Source organism: Thermothielavioides terrestris, chromosome 6 (genome assembly GCF_000226115.1).
Source record: "Thermothielavioides terrestris NRRL 8126 chromosome 6, complete sequence".
Lineage (NCBI taxonomy): Eukaryota > Fungi > Ascomycota > Sordariomycetes > Sordariales > Chaetomiaceae > Thermothielavioides > Thermothielavioides terrestris.
This window is the reverse complement of record NC_016462.1, coordinates 1,970,097-1,991,388: the sequence shown is the minus strand read 5'-3', so window position 1 is coordinate 1,991,388 and position 21,292 is coordinate 1,970,097. Positions and strand designations below refer to the sequence as shown.

The 21,292-nt window shown below is 61.1% G+C and overlaps 6 protein-coding genes across 6 annotated transcripts; 2 read left to right on the top strand and 4 right to left on the bottom strand.

The window, feature by feature from the left end:
• Nucleotides 1–5,420: 5,420 nt before the first annotated feature.
• On the bottom strand, nt 5,421–7,329 carry THITE_2124014 (uncharacterized protein). Its single transcript, XM_003657815.1, has 3 exons — nt 6,882–7,329; nt 6,735–6,817; nt 5,421–6,656 (listed from the first exon to the last, which is right to left on the bottom strand). The coding sequence occupies exons 1-3, from the start codon at nt 7,061–7,063 to the stop codon at nt 5,650–5,652; spliced, it is 1,272 nt and encodes a 423-aa protein (XP_003657863.1). The 5' UTR covers nt 7,064–7,329; the 3' UTR covers nt 5,421–5,649.
• Nucleotides 7,330–7,657: 328 nt separating this feature from the next.
• Nucleotides 7,658–10,668, bottom strand: THITE_2124011 (uncharacterized protein). The gene has a single exon (XM_003657814.1). It carries the CDS (start codon nt 10,494–10,496, stop codon nt 7,746–7,748), a length of 2,751 nt encoding a protein of 916 aa, XP_003657862.1. The 5' UTR covers nt 10,497–10,668; the 3' UTR covers nt 7,658–7,745.
• On the bottom strand, nt 10,669–11,570 carry THITE_2124010 (uncharacterized protein). The gene has a single exon (XM_003657813.1). The coding sequence runs from the start codon at nt 11,399–11,401 to the stop codon at nt 10,841–10,843; it is 561 nt and encodes a 186-aa protein (XP_003657861.1). The 5' UTR covers nt 11,402–11,570; the 3' UTR covers nt 10,669–10,840.
• A 1,425-nt stretch (nt 11,571–12,995) lies between these two features.
• Nucleotides 12,996–15,271, top strand: THITE_2124003 (uncharacterized protein). Its single transcript, XM_003657812.1, has 11 exons — nt 12,996–13,184; nt 13,272–13,384; nt 13,444–13,470; nt 13,523–13,598; nt 13,654–13,757; nt 13,810–14,174; nt 14,229–14,318; nt 14,370–14,379; nt 14,434–14,551; nt 14,605–14,736; nt 14,813–15,271. The coding sequence occupies exons 1-11, from the start codon at nt 13,179–13,181 to the stop codon at nt 15,110–15,112; spliced, it is 1,341 nt and encodes a 446-aa protein (XP_003657860.1). The 5' UTR covers nt 12,996–13,178; the 3' UTR covers nt 15,113–15,271.
• A 3,126-nt stretch (nt 15,272–18,397) lies between these two features.
• THITE_2123999 (uncharacterized protein) lies at nt 18,398–19,089 on the top strand. Its single transcript, XM_003657811.1, has one exon. The coding sequence runs from the start codon at nt 18,429–18,431 to the stop codon at nt 18,999–19,001; it is 573 nt and encodes a 190-aa protein (XP_003657859.1). The 5' UTR covers nt 18,398–18,428; the 3' UTR covers nt 19,002–19,089.
• Nucleotides 19,090–19,569: 480 nt separating this feature from the next.
• THITE_2123997 (uncharacterized protein) lies at nt 19,570–20,722 on the bottom strand. The gene is made up of 3 exons (XM_003657810.1): nt 20,362–20,722; nt 20,147–20,277; nt 19,570–20,079 (listed from the first exon to the last, which is right to left on the bottom strand). Exons 1-3 carry the CDS (start codon nt 20,498–20,500, stop codon nt 19,705–19,707), a joined length of 645 nt encoding a protein of 214 aa, XP_003657858.1. The 5' UTR covers nt 20,501–20,722; the 3' UTR covers nt 19,570–19,704.
• Between the last annotated feature and the right edge of the window lie 570 nt (nt 20,723–21,292).

Genomic DNA, 21,292 nt, shown 5'->3' with positions numbered 1-21,292 from the left:
AAGGGCGCTTGTGGAATCGTAAAGCGTAACTCTCCTACCTAAGGTACCCGTGAGTGAGTTCCCCCACTCGATATGCAGTAGCATTGGTGCATATGGCGACGCATTAGTAATGATGCAGTAGTCATCCGCAGTGTATGGACGTGTAGTCTAGTATGGAATTGCTTGGGCGCCTTCAACGGTCGTGCATTGCTTGAGTTGTGGAAAAATCCAGAAGCCATGACGTTGATCGATCGCTTGCACCGCAGGCTGCTGACAAGCCCCTGCGCAGAATGTGGGGTCGAGAGGGTGATTGTTTTCCCATGAGCTAACCAACGTTAGGCGGCATGCGATCGACCGTGATTGGCAGGCTGCCAAAAGCGGCCTTTGCCTAATGAGGAAGCATGTAAACAGACGCGGGCGAGTGGGATTTCGATGTCGCACAGAGACTTTTTGTGCGGGCCAATCCATCCGCTGTCGACGCCACCGTTATCGATACCGACCGCGACACCGACAACACGACAACACGACACGGCGACACGGCGCGCGGGCGGTGAGTTGCGCTGTGCTGCATCTTGCTTTGCCTGGCGCCATGGAGGAGGAGCGCACAATCACGCTGGACCTGGGGTCGTCGCCCGACCCGCTGATCGACCCGGCCCTGAGCCCGCCCATGCTACCGCCTTCGCACATTAAGAAAAAGAGTCAGGCGGCAGAGCGCCTGTACACCGTGCTCGCGCCGTCCCCCAGGAAACAGACCTTTGAGCTCGACATCGGAAACGAGCTGTCGCCGCAGAGGCTGCTCGTCACGGTCGAGGCCGACGACGAGGGCACGCGCCGCACCAGTCGTCGCCTCTTCCAGTCGCCCACGCCGAGACGGCGCGTTACACCGCGGAGGGAGACAGTCATCACGAAAACAGTGCCATTGCGTGGATTGAGCGACGATGAGGGCGCCGCAACCGGCAGTGCGACGCCGAGGCGGCGGGGTCGGCCGCGCAAGTCGGGGACTCCAATGCCAAAGCGGCGCAAGAGGCCGGGAACGCCAGCGCGGAGTCGGAGCAGCGTCGCGCCCGCGTCTTCATCTCCGCAAAAGGACGTTCTCACATCCGACACTGGATTCGAGGCCACGCCGCGCCCCGCCAGCCAGCCAAGGAAGGCCGCGAAGCGTAAGGCAACATCCCCAGCGAAGGACGACGGCGCGCCGAGCAGTCAACCACGGAAACGGGGGCGGCCAAGGAAACAGCCGACGAACGTCGATGACGCGGCGACGCACGCGGAACAAGGGGATACGGGGCCATTAGGCGTAAGAGGCCATGATGGAACTGAGCCCCCACACGACGAGGCAGCCCCTACGAGGAATCAGCCTGGCGATGACATGGAAGAGGATATCTGGCTGGCGACCATGTCAGACCAGCCCACACCAACCGCGAGGAGACGCCAGCAGTTCCACGAGCTGGCCCGTCCCGAGACTGACCGGCCCGCCCCCCCACCGGAGCCCCAGTTGCCCCGAGCCGAGCCGGAATACCAACACGAGTATGATTGGCCGGATATGGGCGGCGGCGCGGATTCCTACAGCGACGCCGGGTCCCTGACTAGCGGCGATCGTGGCGAGGAGGACCGGGAAGACTCCATCACGGCGGGGGAGGAGTTCACCATGATCTCCCTAGGCTCCCTGCCGTCCATGCAACCAAATTCGAGCGCCATGGCACCACAGAGCCAAGATTTGGGCGAGGCCACAAGCTTAATCATCAACGGAGCGTTGGAGTCTCTGAGGCAGAGCCGGAACAAAGGTACAGAAGGGGAGGTTAGTGCGGAGGCCGCATCCAGCATCTCCGCCCAGGCTGAAGGGAACCTCGTCCAGCACCATCCGGAAGGACAACCCTCCCTCCCGCCTGCACGGTCACCACCAAGTCTGAGACGAAGCCCCCGCAGGACACAGGCGCAGCCGCTGGCGAAGCAATTGGCGCAGAACACTCTCCAGCAAGGAGATCGCCAGTCGCCGGCACCGAGGCAGCCGGCGACCGAGAACGCCGAAGCCCAGGACCCAAGCGGGTATGAAGATTCCTTCTCCGAGATTCCTGAGGCCGTCCTTTTGGCCGCGACACCCCGGCGCTACCGGCAGCCCCAGTCGCCGGTGGAAGAGCCCGCAAACGAAGACATCCAGCCGTCCATTGAGCGGCTGTCAAGAGTGAATCAGTCCAACCCCCAATCTGATACGAACAGGCTGTTGACTCCTGATGAGACACCATCGCCCATCCCCTCCGATGCCGAAGACAACCGTGCCACGGACCCGGCGCCCGCCCCCGACGTTGACATGCCCTCGTCGCCCCCGGTCGCGAGTCCTCCGCAGCATCCCGCCAATTCCGTGGCCCATCACATTCGACGTAACTCGACCGAGACGCCCGCCGACCAGCTATCCTCCTTTACCTCGTCGAACGTGGGAGTCCGAGAAGCTCCGTCTGTGCACTTGCCCGCTCCCGAGCCTCAGCACCGACCGAGTCTCTCCCCCATTGTCCGCGCCGGCCGAGCTCTGCAGCTCATCACGTCCGACCCGCCGTCGCCCCCGGGCAGGGACAGCGTGCTCGGGAGCCCATTCCGGGGTTCCGTGTCGAAGTCCAGCCAGTCTCCTGTCGCATCCGCTGCCCGAGCCGCCCGATCGCCCTCCCAGCCGCGGGCGGACACGCTGACCCAGTCCCCACGGAGGTCGTGGCTTGCGCCTTTGAGTCAGATGAAGGACTTCATCGTCCGGGGCGCCCAGTCACTCTCTCCGGCTCGCGCTTCTGTCTCTGGTCATGAAACCATGGACGACCCCTTTGGCCCGGATCCGGGCGAGCTGACCGGCTCGGGTTCTGTACGCAACACACTGTTCAGTGGACCCAACAGGCGGCAGCACGACCGAGACGCCACTGTCAGCATTGCTAGCTCACCAGCAGCCGGCTCTGTGCATGATGCAGATGCGATGAGCTGGCAGGGAGACGGCAACCCCCCCGGAGATGCGCAGCAATTCGCATCCCGGCGTCCCAATAGCCCTGGTGCCCACGGATCTTCAGAAATGGACAAGGATCAGATGGAGAACCGAGAAGGCCGCACGGAGGAACCGGCGCCGGTGTTGGAGCCCGGGCCTGTCGGATCGTCCGCCGAATTTGCCCAGCAGCAAACAATATACGAGGAAGCACAGGAAGAGGAAGAAGAGGAGGAGGATATCTGGGCCATTGAAGCCCAACGTCCCACCCCTTACGCGCCGAGGACTGCGCCGCCGAGACGAGAGCCCGTGCTCGAACCCCCTCGAAGGCGGAAGATACCGAGCCCGTGGAGGCAGAATAGCCGGCGTTTGGTCTACAGTGATGAGCTGGAGAAGTACTCGGACAAGAATGCTCCTGCTGATAGTGGCGCTCCTGCCAACGAGGAGGAAGAGCCCAGCATGGTCGCCCAGACACGAGGCCCGAAAATCCCTCCAATTCGTCCTGAAAGAAACGTGCCTGCGAACGAAGAAGAAGAGTTCAGCTTGCTGGCTCAAAGCCGCGAGAAACAGAAGCCAGCTGGTCCCAACCCCCCTGCGACGAAGAGACCGGACCTCTCCACGTTCTTCTCGTCGCCTGCCACACTCCCGGACATGCAGGAGGGGTCAGGCCCCGGCATGTCCAAAGGTGCCGAACCACGGCGTCCCGAGCAGACGCGCGCAGCGCCGGCCAGGGCCCAAATTTTGCCAGCCCAAAGACCGCGGCCGTCCGGAAACGGTTTATTCGCTCAATACCTTCAGTCGCAGGCCGAGTCGCGGCTGCCCTCGGTTCCACAGAAGCAGCTCGAGATTGGAAATCGCCAGAGGAGTGTTGACCTGTTTTCCCCCGTGCGGAGGAGCACTGCACAGGAAGCTGCGCCGTCTCCGCGGTCCCTCTCACCGGCGGGTTCGGAGGAGGCCACACCTGCCCGCATCCCCCAAAAGATGGACTTTGCGCCCCGTCAGCGACAGTCTGGGCCAGCCGAAGAAGGACCGTCCCCGGCCCCACGCACTGCTTCGCCGGAGAGTCCGGAGCAGGAGGCTACGCCAGCCCATCTTCCTCAGAAGATGAACTTCACCCCTCGGCAGCGACAGTCCAACACGACACTCTTTCAACCGAAACCTACCGCGCCAGCAAGCTCCCTGTTCGGCAACACCCAAGTCTCAGCCTTCTTCTCTCAGTCGCGTCGTCCGCAAACGCAAGGACCGTCTCGGCCGCGAGCAGAGCAGGAGTCCGAAGACGAAGAGCCAAGCTTCGTGGCGGCCCCGCTCAAGCCGCTGCCGGACCGCTCCGCCTCGCCCGGTAAATCGTGCATCCGCTCGCCGCTCAAGCCCAAGACGCCCGGCCGGGTGGTCGAGTTCACCAGCAGCACACTCTCGCCGCTGGCGCAGGCGCAAGCCCGGGTCGAGCGGCGCCCAAGCACGTCGCCCGAGAGGGACAACGACCACCCGCCCCAGAGCGGGAGCGGAAGCGCCAGGGAGGGCAACAGCGTCATCAGCATGGACGGCGAAGACGAGGAGAACACTGGCGACGAGTCTTCCGGACCCGAGCCGGAACTGCAGCCCCCGCGGCTCACCTCCTTCGCCACCAGCAGCAGCAGCAGCAGTAGCAGCACAACCACCACAACCACCGCAAACCCCAACCCCAGACCCAAACCCAACCCCTCCTCACTCTCCCAAACGCACTGGACCCGCGCCCACTGGCTCCGCCTGGACGAGCTCCTGCAGGCCCGCCGCCGCGGCATCCTGCAGCTGCAGCTCGAGCTCGCCCGCCCCTCGTCCTCCTCCTCCTCCTTCCTCCCCTCTCCAATGACATCCAACCCCAACGCCTCCACCGCCAGCGCCAGCGCCAGAGACAGCAGCAGCAGCCACCGCAACAGCAGCGGCGGCAGCAGCAGCCGCCACCTCCTGGGCAAGGTGGTCTCGGCACAGGGCGCGAGCCTGACGCTGGAGGCGTGGCACCTGGACGTGGTCGACGCGTTCCTGCGGGAAACGGCGGCGGCGGCGGCGAGGAGTCGGGGCGCGGCGGGAGGAGCAGCAGCAGCAGGAGGAGGAGGAGGAGGAGGCGGGTGGGACGAGGCGGCGATTGCCAAGCGCGTGTTTGCGCTGCTGGTCGGGGAGGAGAGGAGGCGGTTGGGCTTGGTTCCCCCTAGGAGGGGGGACGTCCAAACGGGGGTCTCCCAAACGGGGGTCGGGATGGGAACGGACGTTGTGGTTTGATGTGGGACTGTGATTGATTGGGTATTGGGGTTGTGTTTTGGGGAAGGGGGAAAGACAGCAAAAAAAAGGTGACGGAGGAGCGATGTTGTCAGGGTTTGTGTGTGTGTGTCTGCGAGAGGTTTATGGTACGATACGGGACGGTGCGGTGATGGAAATGATGTTGATGATGAGCGGGTTTATCATGAGTTTGATGTACATGTAACAAGTACGAGGTATGGCAACTGGGCCGGGGCTTTTGTGTGTGAATTGGAGTACGGATGGCGGTTTGAATGGGTCATGGGGGAGACAAACAGATTTAGGCTTGATACCAGCGGAAATGTTGCACGGGTTTCTCATTCACGCCAGCTATTCTAGGGGTTCTGCGCAGCGTGTGTAGTGTAGTACCTGTGACTGGTTTTCTGCGTAGTAATTACAACTTCCAAGCCCACCCATACACACCCCCCGGACACCCCGCCGTCTCACTCCAGCAGCGAGGCCTGGTTCATGTAGAGCACGTCGACCACGTTGCTCAGTTTCTCGATGGTGGCCAGGGCCGCGTCGTAGGCCTCGTCCCGCTGGGTCTCGTCGTAGATGATGAGGCAGCCGGCGCCCTGGTCGAGCACGCCGATGATGACCTTGTCGAGGATCATCTGCGACAGCTTGCGCTCGACCTGCTGGGTGTCGAGGCCGACCATCTTGGCGATGTGGTCGATCTCGACGCGGCTGAAGGGCTCGATCACCTTAATCAGGTTCTGCTCCAGCATGGCGTCGTACAGGCGCCGCAGGTGGTTGCGGATGAAGGCGTCGCTGCCCAGCTCGTACTTGTACGCCGCCAGCGCGCGCTCGTACTCCTCGAGCGACCGGTTCGCGTGCGCCCGCGCGATCGCCTTCATGGCCTCGAGCGACTGGCCGGCGTACTTGAGCGCCTGCTTGGAGGTCATCAGCTGGTTGACGTCGTCGACCAGGTTCAGCATGATCTTGCACAGCAGCATGTACTGCAGCGCGGCCTGGGCGCGCGCCGGCTCGTCCTGCGTGTGGTAGCCGTCGAGCGCCTCGATGAAGTAGCTGTAGGCGGTCTGGAAGTCCTTGTCCTCGGCGTGCAGCATGCCCGACTGCATGTCGAGGTTGGCTTGCAGGAGCGGCGGGGTGTAGACTGAGGCGGCCGACGTGCGGGCGCTGGTCAGCGCGGCGCGGGCCTTGGGGATGTTCCCCAGCGCGTGGTAGACGCGCGACTCGAGCAGCTGCACTTCCACCAGCACCAGCTTGTCGTCCATGCGCTTGAGCTCGCGCAGGAGGCCGTTGATCAGCGTCAGCGCGTCGTAGTAGGACTGCTTGGCCATGTACAGCGTCACGAGGCGCGTCTCGAGGTTCTGCCGGAGGAAGCTCCGGCGCTCCGACGTGGCCCATTCTATACAGGATTTTGTGACGGAGATCTGGATGTCGAGAGAGTTGGGGATGGCTTCAAAGAGGCCGAGAAGTTGGCGGACTGGCGCACGAGGTGGTCAGCATTTCGGGGCGGGGTCCCCAGACAAGCATAAGCATGACTGTGGGAACGGAGGCGTACCCAGCTTGGCCGTCTTTGCCTTTGCGAACGAGGACAAGACTGTCCTGCTCTTTGTTACCAAGCCCACGAGCTCATCTGTGTTCCTGCGCGCGCCGTGTCAGACGACGATCTCTGCTCCCTTGGGCGTGCCAGCCAGGGCTCTCTCACTTCTGATCGCGGTACAGCTCCCCCAGGCTGACGAGGGCGGTTTCGTATTCCCTGATGGCGGCTTCGGATGTCACGGATGGGGGCTTCGAGATGATGTCCTTGTAGATTTCCTCTGCCTTGCGCGGATCCGACTTGGCGAGCTTCTGAGCCTCGCGCAGCCTCTCCGAGTCCCCCTGCGCCATGGTGACGGGAGCCCAAGTTGCAATTCTGAGATGGTCGGTACGGCAGGCTTGTTGCGGACCAGTGCGTCAGGAAGATTTGATTCGGCACGTTGCAGGGAGCTGGCGTGGTAGTGGCGGCCTTGAAATGGTGGATCGGTGCTTGGTGGTGTTGGCGAAGCGTCCGTTCAGTTCGATTGTCGATTGTAGCTGCTCCAAATCCAGCGCCGCCTCGCCCAATGTCCCCTGCATGCCAGCTAGGTTGCCGCGCGTGCGACGTAATGTGCCCCGGCGGCACCTGGCCTTGGCATCTCTATCCGCTGTGGCTGCCTGCCAGCGTGTGTGGCTGGTAACTCTGCAGGCGGTGAGTGTTTCTGCCGCGAGATCCACCAAAATTTTCATTCACTGATCATGCTGCCAAGAAGATCCATTTGGTGGGTTGGCCGCTTGTCGGGGTGTTCGACTTCTTCCACATCGGTGTCAAACATACTCCGCGGTTTGATGATGAACACTGATTTTGAACAAGAATAACAGTGCTGACGTAAACGATATTTTGCAACTTTTTGAAGCTACCTATATTGACAGTTCAACAGCCTGGCACTGATCGTTTTACAGGCTACCTACTGTACTGTACCTACTTATGTAAAGGTCCTCGCTCCCCCCATCACGCTTGCCTGATGGCCCCTCATTCACTCGCACTCGGCTGCTAGCCACTCACCAACCCAACTTGCGCATCAACTCCTGATTCACGGCCGGCATGTCGCGCAGCGTCGGGCTGGCCGCCAGGGCTTGCTTGACCGACATGAGGGCGGGACGGGCATCTCGGTTTGACGGCGACAAGCCCTCGCGGTAAAAGTCGATCAACTTCAGGGCCGGGTTCGACATGGCAACGACGGCAAGACCGCGAGTGTCCTTGTCCGCTTTTGCCTTCGCCTCTGCCTCCGCGGACCCGGCCAGGCTCTCCTCCAGACGGGCTAGCCACACCGAAGGCGGGACAATTTCGGGCGCTCGCTCGAACCGCGCGCGTGCCGCGGCGACGACGGCCGGCAGCAGCGCGCTCCAGGATGTCGTGTGTGGGTTGCGCAGCTGAAACACCTCGGCGCCCATAGTCCTCGGCTACATCTCTCTCTCTGTCCTTGCCGTTCGGTTCGTTCCCGCCGGGCTGGCTGCTATTCGCCAGCGCCAGATCGCACACCACATCCGCCAGCACATCCGCCGGCATCCAGTCCACCTCCGCGGCCGTCCGCCCCAGGCTGTCCGGCAGGCAGCCCAGGTGCAGCAGCGAGCTGAGCACCAGGCTGGGCAGCCACTCGGACCGGTTCCACGCCATGCGGCCGCCGACTGATCCTGCCACCTGCCCGACGCGCAGCACCGACACGGGCAGGCCCAGGTGCCTCGCCGCCGCGTCGCACAGCAGCTCCGCCAGGAACTTGCTCCGCGAGTACCCGTTGGCGAACGGCCTGTCCAGCTCTTCGTAGATGACCTCCTCCGGCGGGCCCGAACCTGACTTCCCCCCGCCGCTCACATCGCCGTCCCTTGTTTCCCAGCCGCCACCGCCGACCGCGCCAACAGACGAGATAAACACGAGCCGCATCGGTCTTGCCGCCGCCGCCGCCGCCAGCGCAGCCAGATTCACCACCCCGACCAGCTGCGGCCGGAACGCGCCCAGCGCCAGGTTGAAGTTGACCGGCCACGCGCAGTGCACAATCAGGCCCGCGCGCGCGCGCAGCTTGGCGTACGTCGCGTTGTCGAGTCCCAGCTGTGGGTGCGCGAGGTTGGCATGCAGGAAGCTGACGCGCTCTGCGTCGAGGGGTGGTGCGTCCGTGCCAGCGTCGCCGGTGCCGGCGGCGGCGGCCAGGCGCGCCATCTGCGCCGCGCGCCCGCCGTCGGCGCTGCGGTTGAGGCAGTACACGTGGTTGACCGACGGCCGGGCAAGCAGCGCGCGCAGGATCAGCGTGCCCAGCGCACCGGTCGAGCCGGTCAGGATCACGTCGACTAGCTCCGGGAGGGGGAGGTGACGGCGGCGCTGGTTTTGAGCGATGTTGATGTTGGTGCGTGCGGGAATTTGCTGGACGAGCGCTCGGTAGGTGGAGAGGAGGGGAAGCATGATCTCCCTGTCGGGGTCTTCCTTGAAGGGGGTGTTGCCATTGCCGTTGCCATTGCCGTTGCCGTTGGCGTGGCCGTTGGCTTGGCCGTTGGCTTGGCCGTTGGCTTGGCCGTTGGCGTGGCCGTTGGCGTGGCCCTCTATGTTCTTCTTCTGCGAGACCATGGCGGCGGCAAGCTGGCGCACGGTGGGATTCTGGTAGACGGTGGGGATGCCGAGTTCCGGGCGGTAGAGGCCGCGCCGGAGGGCGCGCGCGAGCTGGAGCACCTGCAGCGAGTCCATGCCGCGTTCGAAGAAGTCGGCCACGTCGTCCACGCCGGGCCAGCCCGTGACGGCGGCGACGCTGTCTCGGATGAAGCGCGAGACGGAGGCCAGATCGGTCGGATCCAGCGCGCCGTTGGCCGCGTCGTCGTCTTCCGGGACGACGTCGGCGTCCGCGTACAGGCGGTCGATCTCGGCAGCATACTGAGCGAGACTGGCGGCCCGCTGGACGGTGCCCTTAGGCGTGCGGATGAGCCGGCGGTTGGGCGTCGTGACGAGGATCAGCGACTTCTCCACGCGGGCGTGGGCTGGCGCAGCGCGGTTGGCCTCCTCCACGACGGGCCAGATGCGCTCAATCAGGGCGGCCTGCTCGGCCGTGGTCAGCGGCCTGTCGACGCCGGCCGGCTCGATGAGCAGCGCAGCCTGGAACCTCTGGGCGCCGACTACCATCGCAGCGCTCAGCTCGGGCGCGTGCGCCACGATATAGTGCTCCATCGACACCGGATTGGTCTTCTCGCCGTTGAGGAAGACGATGACGTCGTCGGCGCGGGCCCGCCAGCACCACGCGCCGGGCTCGGTCGGGTGTGGCTCGAACAGGTCCCGCGTGCGGTACTCTTTTTGGAGCTGGTCTAGGCCCCGGATGCTGAAGGCAACCTGCGTGTCGGCAAGCGCCTCATCTCGCGGTATGACGAGCTCGAACAGGCCGTCGGTAGCTTCCTCAAAGACGAAGCTGCACGACGGATGGAAACGGACATAGTGCCAGTCGGAAGGGCCCGAGGACTCGGCCGGGAGCAGCTGGGCGGGTATGCCAATCTCGGACGCGCCATAGTGGCAGCGCAGCGGCACTTTGGCGGCGACGCGGTCGCCGAGGGCCTGCGGCAGGTCACCGCCCATGTAGGTGATCAGCTTGAGATGCTTGGCGCAGTAGTCGAGGAGCTCGTCATTCCGAGCCAGCTCCGCCACGATGGACGGTGCGAGCACGGCAATGTCCGCCGGGGACCGCTTCAGCGCCTGGACAACCCCCTCAGCGGTGGCTATGGTTGCCGTAGCGGGCGAGATTACGACGCTTCCGAACGGGATGGCGGTGAGCATGTACTGGGCCAATCCGGCTGCCTGTTGACGGTCAGCCTACTTGGATGAGGTAATACTTGTTCGCGAACATGCCAGGAAGCACCCAAATACTTGGTGGGGGTGGGGAAGACGGGCGTACGTGGAAATGGGGCAGCGTGTTTAAGATGCGCTTGCCAAGGATCAAGTTGTTCAGCGAAAGCATCGCCTCCGGAGCGGCGAGGACGGAGGTGTTTTGCTGGCGTGCCACCGTCTCGTGGGTCCAGATCAAGGGTTTCGGAATACCCGTGGACTCTGAAGTATGTCTGGTGCCACGTTTATTTAGACTCCACGGCCAGGGCGCGAGGACCAGGTGAATGAGGAAGGACTCACACGATAACAAGCGGATCCCAGCGGGCTTTTTCAAACACCTTGTCACTCACATAGGGCGGGTAGTCCTTATGGAGCAGCTCCTCGACGCCCGGCACGGCTAGATGACGGGGCTTGACAACTTCCAAGGCCGCGACGGCGGGAGCCGGCACCGGGTCCGGGGTAGCAAGAAGGCGGCACCGGAGGGTTTCGAAGAGGGCCTGGTGCGCCGCCGCGCTGTTGCGTGGCGACGGGAGGAACACCACATATCCCGTCTTGGCGGCGGCGAACATCAGCGCAGTCAGGCGGACGTCGTTCGGCCCCATGTACGCGAGCACCTCCGTGTCGGCTGTCGGGACCGAGGGGCGGCCGACCCGGTCTATGAGCCACCAGGCCAAGCCGTTGACGGCGTTGGCTAGCTGCGCGTACGTGACGGTGTAGAAGCCGGCGTCGTAGGACGTGGGAAGCACCGGCCACTCGCCGTACACGGCATCCGGCAGGTCGCGGGCCAGCCGGTCAATTATGTTCGGCAGCAGGTCGCCTTGCCACTTGGCAACGCGTGCGTGGTGCTCGTTAGCCATCTTGGATGTTGGATCAGACTCTCCGTCCTGGTTGCCCGAGCGAGAGAGGATGTGGGAATAGGGCCAGAAAGACGGAGAGCGAGAAGACAGGATGGGAGAAACACTAGGAGGGAGGAGTCTTTACGGTATGGAGGGAGCGAACCCAAATGGACTTGTTGGGGACGACGCGGAGCCGGAAGAGACAGGGATATATAGCTGCGATGGGCTCGCCGTGTCCCGGGGAGGGTGTACTATTGGTGCAGATGCACTCCATTGTCTCGGGCGGCATGGGATCATCAGGCTGGATGGAGGGCCTCACAACATCGGTGTACCTGTAAAGTGACCGACCGGTCATCCATATGCGTGCCGCTCAACGAGCGCTTTCCAGAAAAAGAGTGGCTCGGTCTGACCAGACTCCCGCTTCCCCGCTGAACGACAATACTAGTCTCCTTGTCAAAGAGGACTTCGAATGGTCGCTCGCCCCAATGGTGGACTACGCCGGATGGCGGCTGGCCCTTTTCATAGGTTGGTCTCTTCACCCGCGTGCCGGTCTTGCATCACTCAGCGGCCGCAAGCCGCGTCGGTGACTTCAGCCACCTGTTAGACGGATCAAACTGAAATGGGTCGCTGCCACAAACTGCAGGACCTCCGGTCGCGGCGCCCCCAACATGCGGCTTGTAAAGTAGTTGGTGTACGGAAGGAATACCGCGTCGCAGTCTCTCGCGTTACTTGTTCTATCCGCGTCCGCACAAGGCAGGTCATTGGTGGACCACGTCCGCTAAATAGTGGATGGTCCCGTTGCGGCCGCGCCTAGGTAGTCTGCGGTTGCATGCGCATCAGCGTTGAACACTCATGCTCCGTGGCGTGGGGGCCGCACCGAGTCACCAACACCAACGCCGACAGCAGGCCAAGCGGGGAGGACACTGCACAGTCGGACGTTTCACGCTGCGCTAACTATCCCCGGTGGCTTTCGACCTTGAATTAATCAATCGATTAATTTGTCTAACCGGGTTGACGTCGCAGCTCGAGCAACCCCTGGAACCAAGAGACGAAGCTTACCCAAGAATCCGAGAATTCCCCATGTAGAAGCACTCAGAGCACAAACGGCTCGGTTGAGCGTTAATGACACGTCCGATGGGAAAATAGCCCGGGGCAATGGCAGGAATCATGTGTTGCACTCATCGGCCAACATGCCGACACGCCAACATGCATTGTTCTTTGGGAGTAAACACAGCCGAGAAGCGACGTCATGTCCTAAACCTGTACAGTACATAAAGTACAAACCGAAGAAGCTAGCTTCCAAGCTTGGTTTACTTGGTGTTACCGCAGAGACCTTCTTGGATAACCACTATCGTCATAGAGTCAAGACTGCAAAAAGAGTGCAAGTACGAGTTAAATAGGGCATATGATCAATGACAAGATGGTCTCTGAACGGATGTTCCAGTGTTAAGTTGTGTATCTTCCTCCTTTAAGAGCATACAGGGGGCCAAACAGCTGGGTCGGGCAGCAAAGTGGGTCATATAAGTAAGATGCTGATTGGATGAATTTGGAAGTCTCGTGGGGCATCAGAAAACATCTTATCGTTATCTCTTCTCGAGACATGCTTTTCAGCGAACTTGCTGTGGTAGCAGGAGTGCCGACGAGCAACCGCGAGACCTTCAAGGCCTTTGTGCATCACGCGAACACCGAGACACCGGCGCGCAGCAACCCCTGGTGAAAGTACTACGACGTAAACGAATCCGAGTTTTGGGCGGTTCATTACCGCGGAAGATATCGAGGCTGTCAATCAGAAAACACCATGAAGGTACCGTTCAGAGACGCCCGCTGGACTTGGCTAAGGACCTCCACCCCTTGCATCTGCGGCTGCTAACGTCTGCGTCTGCGTCGACAGATCAAAGCTCTCAGTCGGAGCATTACGGCTCAGCAGGCCCCCGGGTCAGACGTCCAGCGCGCCCCGCGAAACCTCGCCCCGGAACTCCACCCTTTTGAACGAGCTCGAGAATAGTACGTGTAGGCTTGCGATGGGTTGGAGGGTTGGGCTGTGGTTCTGACCCTGAGTGCAGCCAGAGAGCTCTCAATGCGGTTAAATTGTAAGGATGGCCGGCCGCCCTTTGCAGAGTTCGAAGTGCTAACTCGCCCAAGGGAGCGCATGTTCGCCAAGCCCTTCCTCGGCCAGTTGGGCAGCGGCCATGTTCAGGGTATCTACAGCATGTGCAAAGTGTGTCTTCTCGGCTCTTGCGACGCTATCGTACTGCCGTGCTAACATCCCGCAGGACAAGAACTCCCTGACCACGGTAGCTTCGGGGTCGGGCGACGGAGTGGTAAAAGTCTGGGACCTCACAACTCGCGACGATGAGACCTGGCGGATGGCTGCGCAGTAAGACCATCTCTCGGTTCTCGGAAAACAAGACGCTAATTATGCCATGCAGCTCAAACATCGTCAAGGGCCTGACGTTCACCAACGACAAGAAGCTGCTATCCTGCGCTACGGACGGCATCAAGCTATGGGATCCTTACAATACACCAAGCGACACCACGCCGATTGCGACATGGCAAGAAGGCGGGCCGTATACATCACTGTCAGTCCACAGAGCAGGCAAGGCCTTCGCTGCCTCATCTGGCGCCGGGTGCATCCGCGTCTGGGATCTGGAGCAGAGCACGGCCGCGCAGACAATACAGTGGCCAAACTTCACCGACACCATCACGGACGTCTGTTTCAACCAGGTCGAGACATCTGTCATCGGGTCTGTGGCCACGGATCGATCTATTATCCTCTTCGACCTGCGGACGAACAGTGAGTCCAGCCGCCAATCGGTTGTGGCGAGCCGGGGCTAACCTCGGAGCGCAGTGCCCGTGATCAAGACGGTGCTCCAGTTCGCCGCCAACCGCATTGTATTCAACCCAATGGAAGCCATGAACCTGGCTGTCGCATCAGAAGGTACCCATCCATGAAATGTTGGTCAAAGGGACGGCGCTGACCTAGTTCTAGATCACAACATGTAAACCGACCCTCAACCTGGATCTAACTTTTAGCCGCTGCTAACCTCCATCAGCTACATCTTCGACGCTAGGAATTTTGACAGGGCGCAGAACATCCAGAAGGGCCACGTTGCCGCAGTGATGGATGTCGAGTTTTCTCCTACCGGCGAGGAGCTGGTCAGCGGTTCATATGTAGGTCTCGGCCGCCGACTCCGCGTGAGACCAGATTGACAGGCGCATCATAGGACCGCACCATCAGGATCTGGCGCCGGGACCAAGGTCACTCCCGTGACATCTACCACACCAAGCGGATGCAGAGGGTATTCCGGACGCTCTGGACCATGGACTCCAAGTACATCCTCAGCGGAAGCGACGACGTACGCCTTCTCCTGCCACACGGCTCTCTCACCTTCCTTTTCTGCCCTTTCCACTGACGCTTTTTTGCTTGCCTAGGGCAACGTCCGCCTGTGGCGCGCCAACGCGTCGGAGCGCAGCGGCGTCAAGTCGACCAAGCAGCGGCAGGCGCTCGAGTACAACAGCGCGCTGCTGGATCGCTACTCGCACCTGCCCGAGATCCGGCGCATCCGGCGGCACCGCCACCTGCCCAAGGTGGTCAAGAAGGCGAGCGAGATCAAGCGCGAGGAGCTGGCGGCCATCAAGCGGCGCGAGGAGAACGAGCGCAAGCACTCCAACAAGAAGTTCCAGAAGCGCAAGAGCGAGCGGGAGAAGGCGGTTCTGGTCAAGCAGCAATAACCGCAAACGCAGCAAACGCATTTGGCTTTGCGGCCATTTTTTTTCTCCTGGCATTTTGGCGGCGTTGAGGCGTGCGTTATGGGAGGGGAGACGGGATCTGATACCATCCGTGTCTGGCGTTGTCAGCATATAGATGAAAAAAAGAGCACAGGGCATGTTTCGCAAGCTTCGCCCGTGTTGTGTGTTTTTCTGCGTTTGGGTGTGTCTCCCATGCGGGACGGGGTTGCGGGCCGGTGGCGACGATCTGCGAGTTGTTTGGCAGGCTCTGTTGTTCTGGCGATCGCCCAAAAAAACGGAGATGCAACTCATGCGCGCGCTCTACTTCTTTGTGAACTTGGGAAACAGAGCAGGGACGAGTCTCGAGCGACACTCGGGTTCGCAGGAGAGTCGGATCACGAAGTTGATGGTGGTATATTTTCCGCCCCAGTTTGTTCGGAGGAACACAAAGCCCGCTGACGACATGGGAACTATGCGGGAAAACTGTGATCTTCCCATGATGCGAGGACGATCTGAAACGCTCTCTTCGTGATGCCGGCGCTGCATATAATGTGTGTGGTAGTGTGCGCTGAGCCGCGGGGGAGAAGGGCGCTGAACGAGTGTCGGGGGCACACCAACACCTGGAAAGGGGGGCCGGAGCTGCGTCATGGGCAAAACAAACAACAAGTGCAACGGCGATAAAAATACGGATATGTCGTCGATCACACAGCAGTTATCCCGGGTTTACTTCAAGCAACAGACCGGCCACCCTTCCTCAGTTATAACGTCCACCGCATTGTGTAATGTGACGTTCGTGACAGCATATGCGGCGAGTGTTCATGACTCCTAGTTTAAATTAATAACGTTTCCGCAGCGATTATTTGGTCTGGAACTTCTCACACGCCTCCGTTGAACTTCCCCGCCCATCCTGGCACCGACTTTCGCAGCGACGTACCCCGGGCGGTTTCGTCGCATCCCGCATTGACAACTAGTCGTGTTCAACCGAGATTGGGGGTGAACTTTAAGATCGACGACTCCCGGCGTCGATGATACCACCAAGCCGTGCCCCCTCGTCTCCCCCATCACCCCCATCACCGCCCCATCGCAGCCAGGCGAGTGCCATCTTCTCGGAACTTTGGGGGTTCACGAGCCGCATTCGGCAGTTCTCGCGCCCCTCGCATCCCCTCTCCATCTACCCGGGTTGCGGTGCGCAGTCCGGCAGGTGTCAGTCCTGGCTAAACTCCCTCCTGCATACCCCCGCGTCTATCCTCGGTACTTGGGCCCAGCGAACCTCATGGGGGGCTGCAGCTGAAGAAGAGCCGCACCGCGGGCACTGACCCCGTCCCAACTCATCCTGCCATTGATCCCCTCACTGACTGGCATGCAGTGAGGATCACCCGGCTGACGAGTGTCTGTGCTCTTCCTGTTCAAAGACCACAGTCAACACACACGCAATCTCTCCCTTACAGTCCCGTACGGCTGGTAGAAGGTACACGGTAGTTGACGAAGTTGACCGCAAGCATGAACAAACTTTCGTGCCGCTGACTTCTGATTCCTGGAAATCAGCATGGTCGCCCCCCGCAAGCTATGTCAGGGGGGTGAACCACCTGAAACACAAGGCTCGCCGACAGCCCAGTCGCAAGTCAACTCAGACAGCTCCCCGGGTCATCCACAGCAGGCACACCGGCCCGCACACGGCGAGCCTTGCTTGCGAGCCGGGTCTGGTACCGACGGAGCAGCAGCAGCAGCAGCAACAGCAGCAGACACGCACCCTACCCAAGCAGACGACTCCGAGCCCATTGCTGTACCTAGCACCTTGTTCGCATGACAGCGCTTCGGACGAGCTGTTTTGCTCGATTTGTTCGGCGAGATCTTGTCTGCACCCCCCTAGCTCGCCTCGCCCGCGAACCCGAGCTGCTTAGGGAAACACTCCTTAGGTCGCCCCCTCTCTGAGCCTGATGAGGCTGTTTTAAGGTGCCATGCTAAGCTACCCGTCTTATTCGTCTCATGTTCTCGGTGATACCTAGGGCCTGGCAAGCGATCATGTTGTGACAGTGGATGCGAAGGCCGATTGCCTGACATGACGGACCTTGGTTTACTGGCCGGATTCCGTCCGGACGGCTGAGGCTGTATGTATTTAATCCAGCGATGGCCGCCAAGTGCATTGCCTCTGCCGCGGAGCGCCCACTATATCTCCTTGAGACGCTTCTCCAAGCCCCCAATATTGGCCGCCAAAAGTTCTCCCGTCCTCCATCCTCCCTTGCTTAGGGGGCCGGGAGCACTTCTAGCAATGTCCGACTCCGGCGCTCCCAGCTGGCCGAACCGGCGGCATGGGGATATCCCGGCCGAGTTGTCTTTCGAGGAGATCATTAAGAACCGGACCGCTCCTGTAAGCCAGGTCCCTCGGCGGTGTGTTGTCTCCATACAGAACTGACCCCTTGACAGCCGTGTTCTCTGAACGACTTCATGGACTACCTCTACTATGTCGAGCACAATGCCGAGCCGCTCCAGTTCTTCCTGTGGTATCTGGACTACGTCCAGCGCTGGAGCACCCTGCTCCCCAGACAGAAGGCCCTGTCGCCGCCTTGGGATCCGGAACAGGCGGCCGAGCCGCGCTCCCGCTTCATCAGGTACAGCCACAAGCGAGAGCGGAGTTTGAAGATGAGCAAGGTGCTCGCCATCATGGATATGGGACAGGAGCGGACGCCATCAGATGCCCCTCAGCCAGGCGACGCGCAGCACACATCCCGCTCTCCCTCCTCCTCCCACAGCCACGCCCGCTCCTTGTCGTCCTCCATCCTCAGCCCGGTCGAGTCAACAAAGCCCGACTGGCAGCCTTGTACGTCGACGACCAACGTCTCCCCTAATCATTCACATTTCACCTAGGTAGTAGTAGCTAACACACGCGCCCCCCTGCGATATCCGCAAACTAGTCACCATCCCCCCCTTCCGCGACGAACTCACCCGCATCGTACGGCATTACATTTCCTCCACCACCACGAACACCAGCATCGATGATTCCCCCACCAGATCCCCCAACCCCCCACGCGCCGCCCCGCGCGCCCTCCCCCTCAGCCCCGCAGACCGCACAGCCTGCCTCGCCGCCGCGCAGCACACCACCCACCCGTCGGCGCTGCAGCCCGCCTTCCTGGCCGCCGACGCCGCGCTGCGCGGCGCCGCAGCCCACGGTTCCTTCCTCCGCTGGGCGCGGCGCAACGCCAACCCCGCGCGCTGTGTGTGCCTGTGCGGGCTCGGCGCCGCGCTGGTCCTGCTGGGCTGCGTGCTCGACGCGCTGCTCGTCGCGTCGCGCGCGCCGCGGGAATGGCGCGTCGGATGCCTGATGCTTTGGTGGCCTGGTTTTTGGGTGCTGGGGCTTGCTGGACAGGGGGTGTGTCTGGTCTTGTATTTTGCCCGGGTCAGGCAGGTGAGGCCGTGGGAGGGGGCGGTGGGGGATGGTGATGGAGGAGGGGGTGGTGATGGTGGTGGTGAGGAGGGAGCGGTTGAGGAGGGGGTTGGTGGTGATAATGAAGGTGACGGTGATGGAAAGGAGGTAGAGAAAGGGGCGGTTGTTTGCGGGTGGAGGGAGCACCGGAGGAAGGGGACCGGGAGCAGCAGCAGTGTCGTCAGCGCTGCGAGCAAAGCATGGAGCACCGCGAGTGTGGTTGATCCGTTGAGGAAACCGAGTTTACAGGTGTTCGGGCCGGCGAATGACTACTCCGGGGAGCCGTGGACGAGCGCGTACAAGGCGAAGGGGCTGGTGCGGCGGGTGTTTGACGAGACGGTGCCGGTGCAGGACAAGGCGCTGGTGATGTGGCAGGATCGGACCGTGTTCGTTGCGCTGGTATGGGCAGGGGCGGTGTCGACAGCGTTAGCGGTAGGGTCGCTGTTTGTGCCTAGTGGGGGTTTGTTCTAGCAGGAGAGGCGCCGATGAGGCCTGTATTGACAAGGGCTTGTGGCTGACTGGAGGAGATGTTTGCGTCGAGAGTGCCAGTGTCTCTCCCAACCGGCGGGTCTTCACTCTCCCGCATGTGTTGCTCTCCCGCGCCGTTCTCAGGCTGAATGCTTCCATTCTGGCTCCAAGCAATGCCATGGATACGCCTCCCCCTCGTCCTCTGCCTTCCCAATATGCATCGGCGTGTCTCCTTGCCGGAGGTTTGGCGATTAACATTAAGTATACCACATTACACGTCCATGCACATCCACGCCCGACATCCCAGGACCAGCATCGCCTCCCTTCCAGGACACACATAACCCGCTCACCACATGCAGTGAACCCGCAGCATCACGGTAGCGCCATCCCGTCCGAACCAGGCCACCAATTCGACAACCAAACTCCTCCTCCCTGACTCGTCCACCACATCATGCAACTGAACCATCCCTCGCAGGTATCATCCAAGCACATATGCAAGACCCAAGCCCCAAGCGCTCACCCGGTTCCCCCTAACGCCGTTTACCGACCGTAACTGCCGTGTGTAGGGTCCCGCCAGCACATCCCAACCCCCAACTGTCAAAAAAAACCGGTCGTAACCAGGACCTGACTCAGCACCCAAAACCTGAAAAGTCAATGAACGAAGAAAGAAGGGGGTAAAAAGATGCCCCCAAAAAAAGATGTCACGTCATAGAAACACGGTAAATATCACCATCACGCCCAGCAACCCGGCCCCCATGCCCGCGATGGCCCGGTTCGCTGGCGCGGGGCTGTTGCTGCTGTTACTGCCGGCACCAGCAACATTGGCACGAGAAATGGTGGCGCTAGCGGCCTCCGCCTCCGCCTCCGCCTCGGCAGCTGCAGCTGCAGCTGCAGCTGGCCCTGGATCGTGGTCAAGGGGGGAATGGGCTGCTGTTTGCTGGGTTGGTGGGTCCTGCTGTTGCTGCTGCGACTGGTTTGGCGGGGCGGAGGCGGTTTCGTGGACTATTATGGGTGATGATGATGGGCCTTTGAGAATGTCTGATGGTGGTGGTGGGATGTAAAGGGCGTTTTTGGTTTGGTTCTGTGGTTTGGTTAGTTGATGATAGGTATCTCAGTCAGCGATTGGGGGCAGGGAATTGGTAACGAACTTGGAAGAGGATGAGACTTGGCGTGTTCAGGTCGATGGTGATGGGGTTGCTGGTGCCGGCGGACTCTCGAGGCACGCCATCTCGCCGTTGCGGCTCTTCGTCCGGTCGGATGCGTTGTGGGTAGGTGATGGCTGCGTCGCGGCTTAAGCTTAGCTTCATTGACTCCTTTATCTCACTTCTGTTTCTCGAATCGTCCAGCTTGGATGTGCTCATACCCTTGCCCGAAAGCACGGCGCTCTCACCCCCTGAAAGCTTGTCACCGAGCACAGCAATCCTGACCTGGTCAAGGGTCGATGCAGCGGCTTGGCTGCCCAGCAGGGCTGGTATAAGCCAAGACACTGGCGACGCCTTCATCGCTTATTTCGGACCGCCAAGAGATATTCGGAGACAAGCCGGAGCTTGTCAAAAGCCACTGATGAAATGGATGTACTGTGGACAGTGTAGAAAGCTGATGATGCGCCGTAGGATGTCGAAATGCTCCCGCCGCACTGAGCGACCATATGGCTGTCTGTATCTTCAAGCTCTCCTCTAGTCTGAAGCTGCTCCCGTCGTACTCGCTGGCATTGCAAGCGATGCTTAGCGCAGGCTTTGCCACCGGGCTGAGACGACGAAATCAGCCGCTGCAGGGTTGGCTGAAAAGTAGGTAACCACAGCCCCAAGTTTAGTATCAAAAAAAGAAGGAACTATGGAGGGGTCGAGGGCAACTGGTGAACGAGCGACGGGAAGGTGCAGGTAGTCAGTTGAGGAAGTTCGAATCCTGCCGGCGTCTTCCGCATGCGATCAAGCGAGCGTGTCGTGGTCAATGGCTCATCGACGCTTGGTGCGTCATACGAGTTCTTGCCGAAACGGGAAGCGTTCGAGTGTCCGGTGAGGCCGTTGCTCTCATCCGCCAGAAAATGGTTCCGTGAAAGATGGAGAGTGCAAAGCGTAAACTCGCGACAAGATCATAACGAGGAAGATCGAAGGAGATGCCCCTAACCCACACCACCAACCGTGAAAATGCTCCATGCAGCCTCTTCTTCCCTGATTTCCTTGCTTTGCGCTACGGCGGATATCACCTATCACGGATGAAGATGGATCCCCCAATGCAACCCTCCCGATCCCATGCAGCGGCGGGAAGTGCCAAACACACTCTGCCAAAGTTGG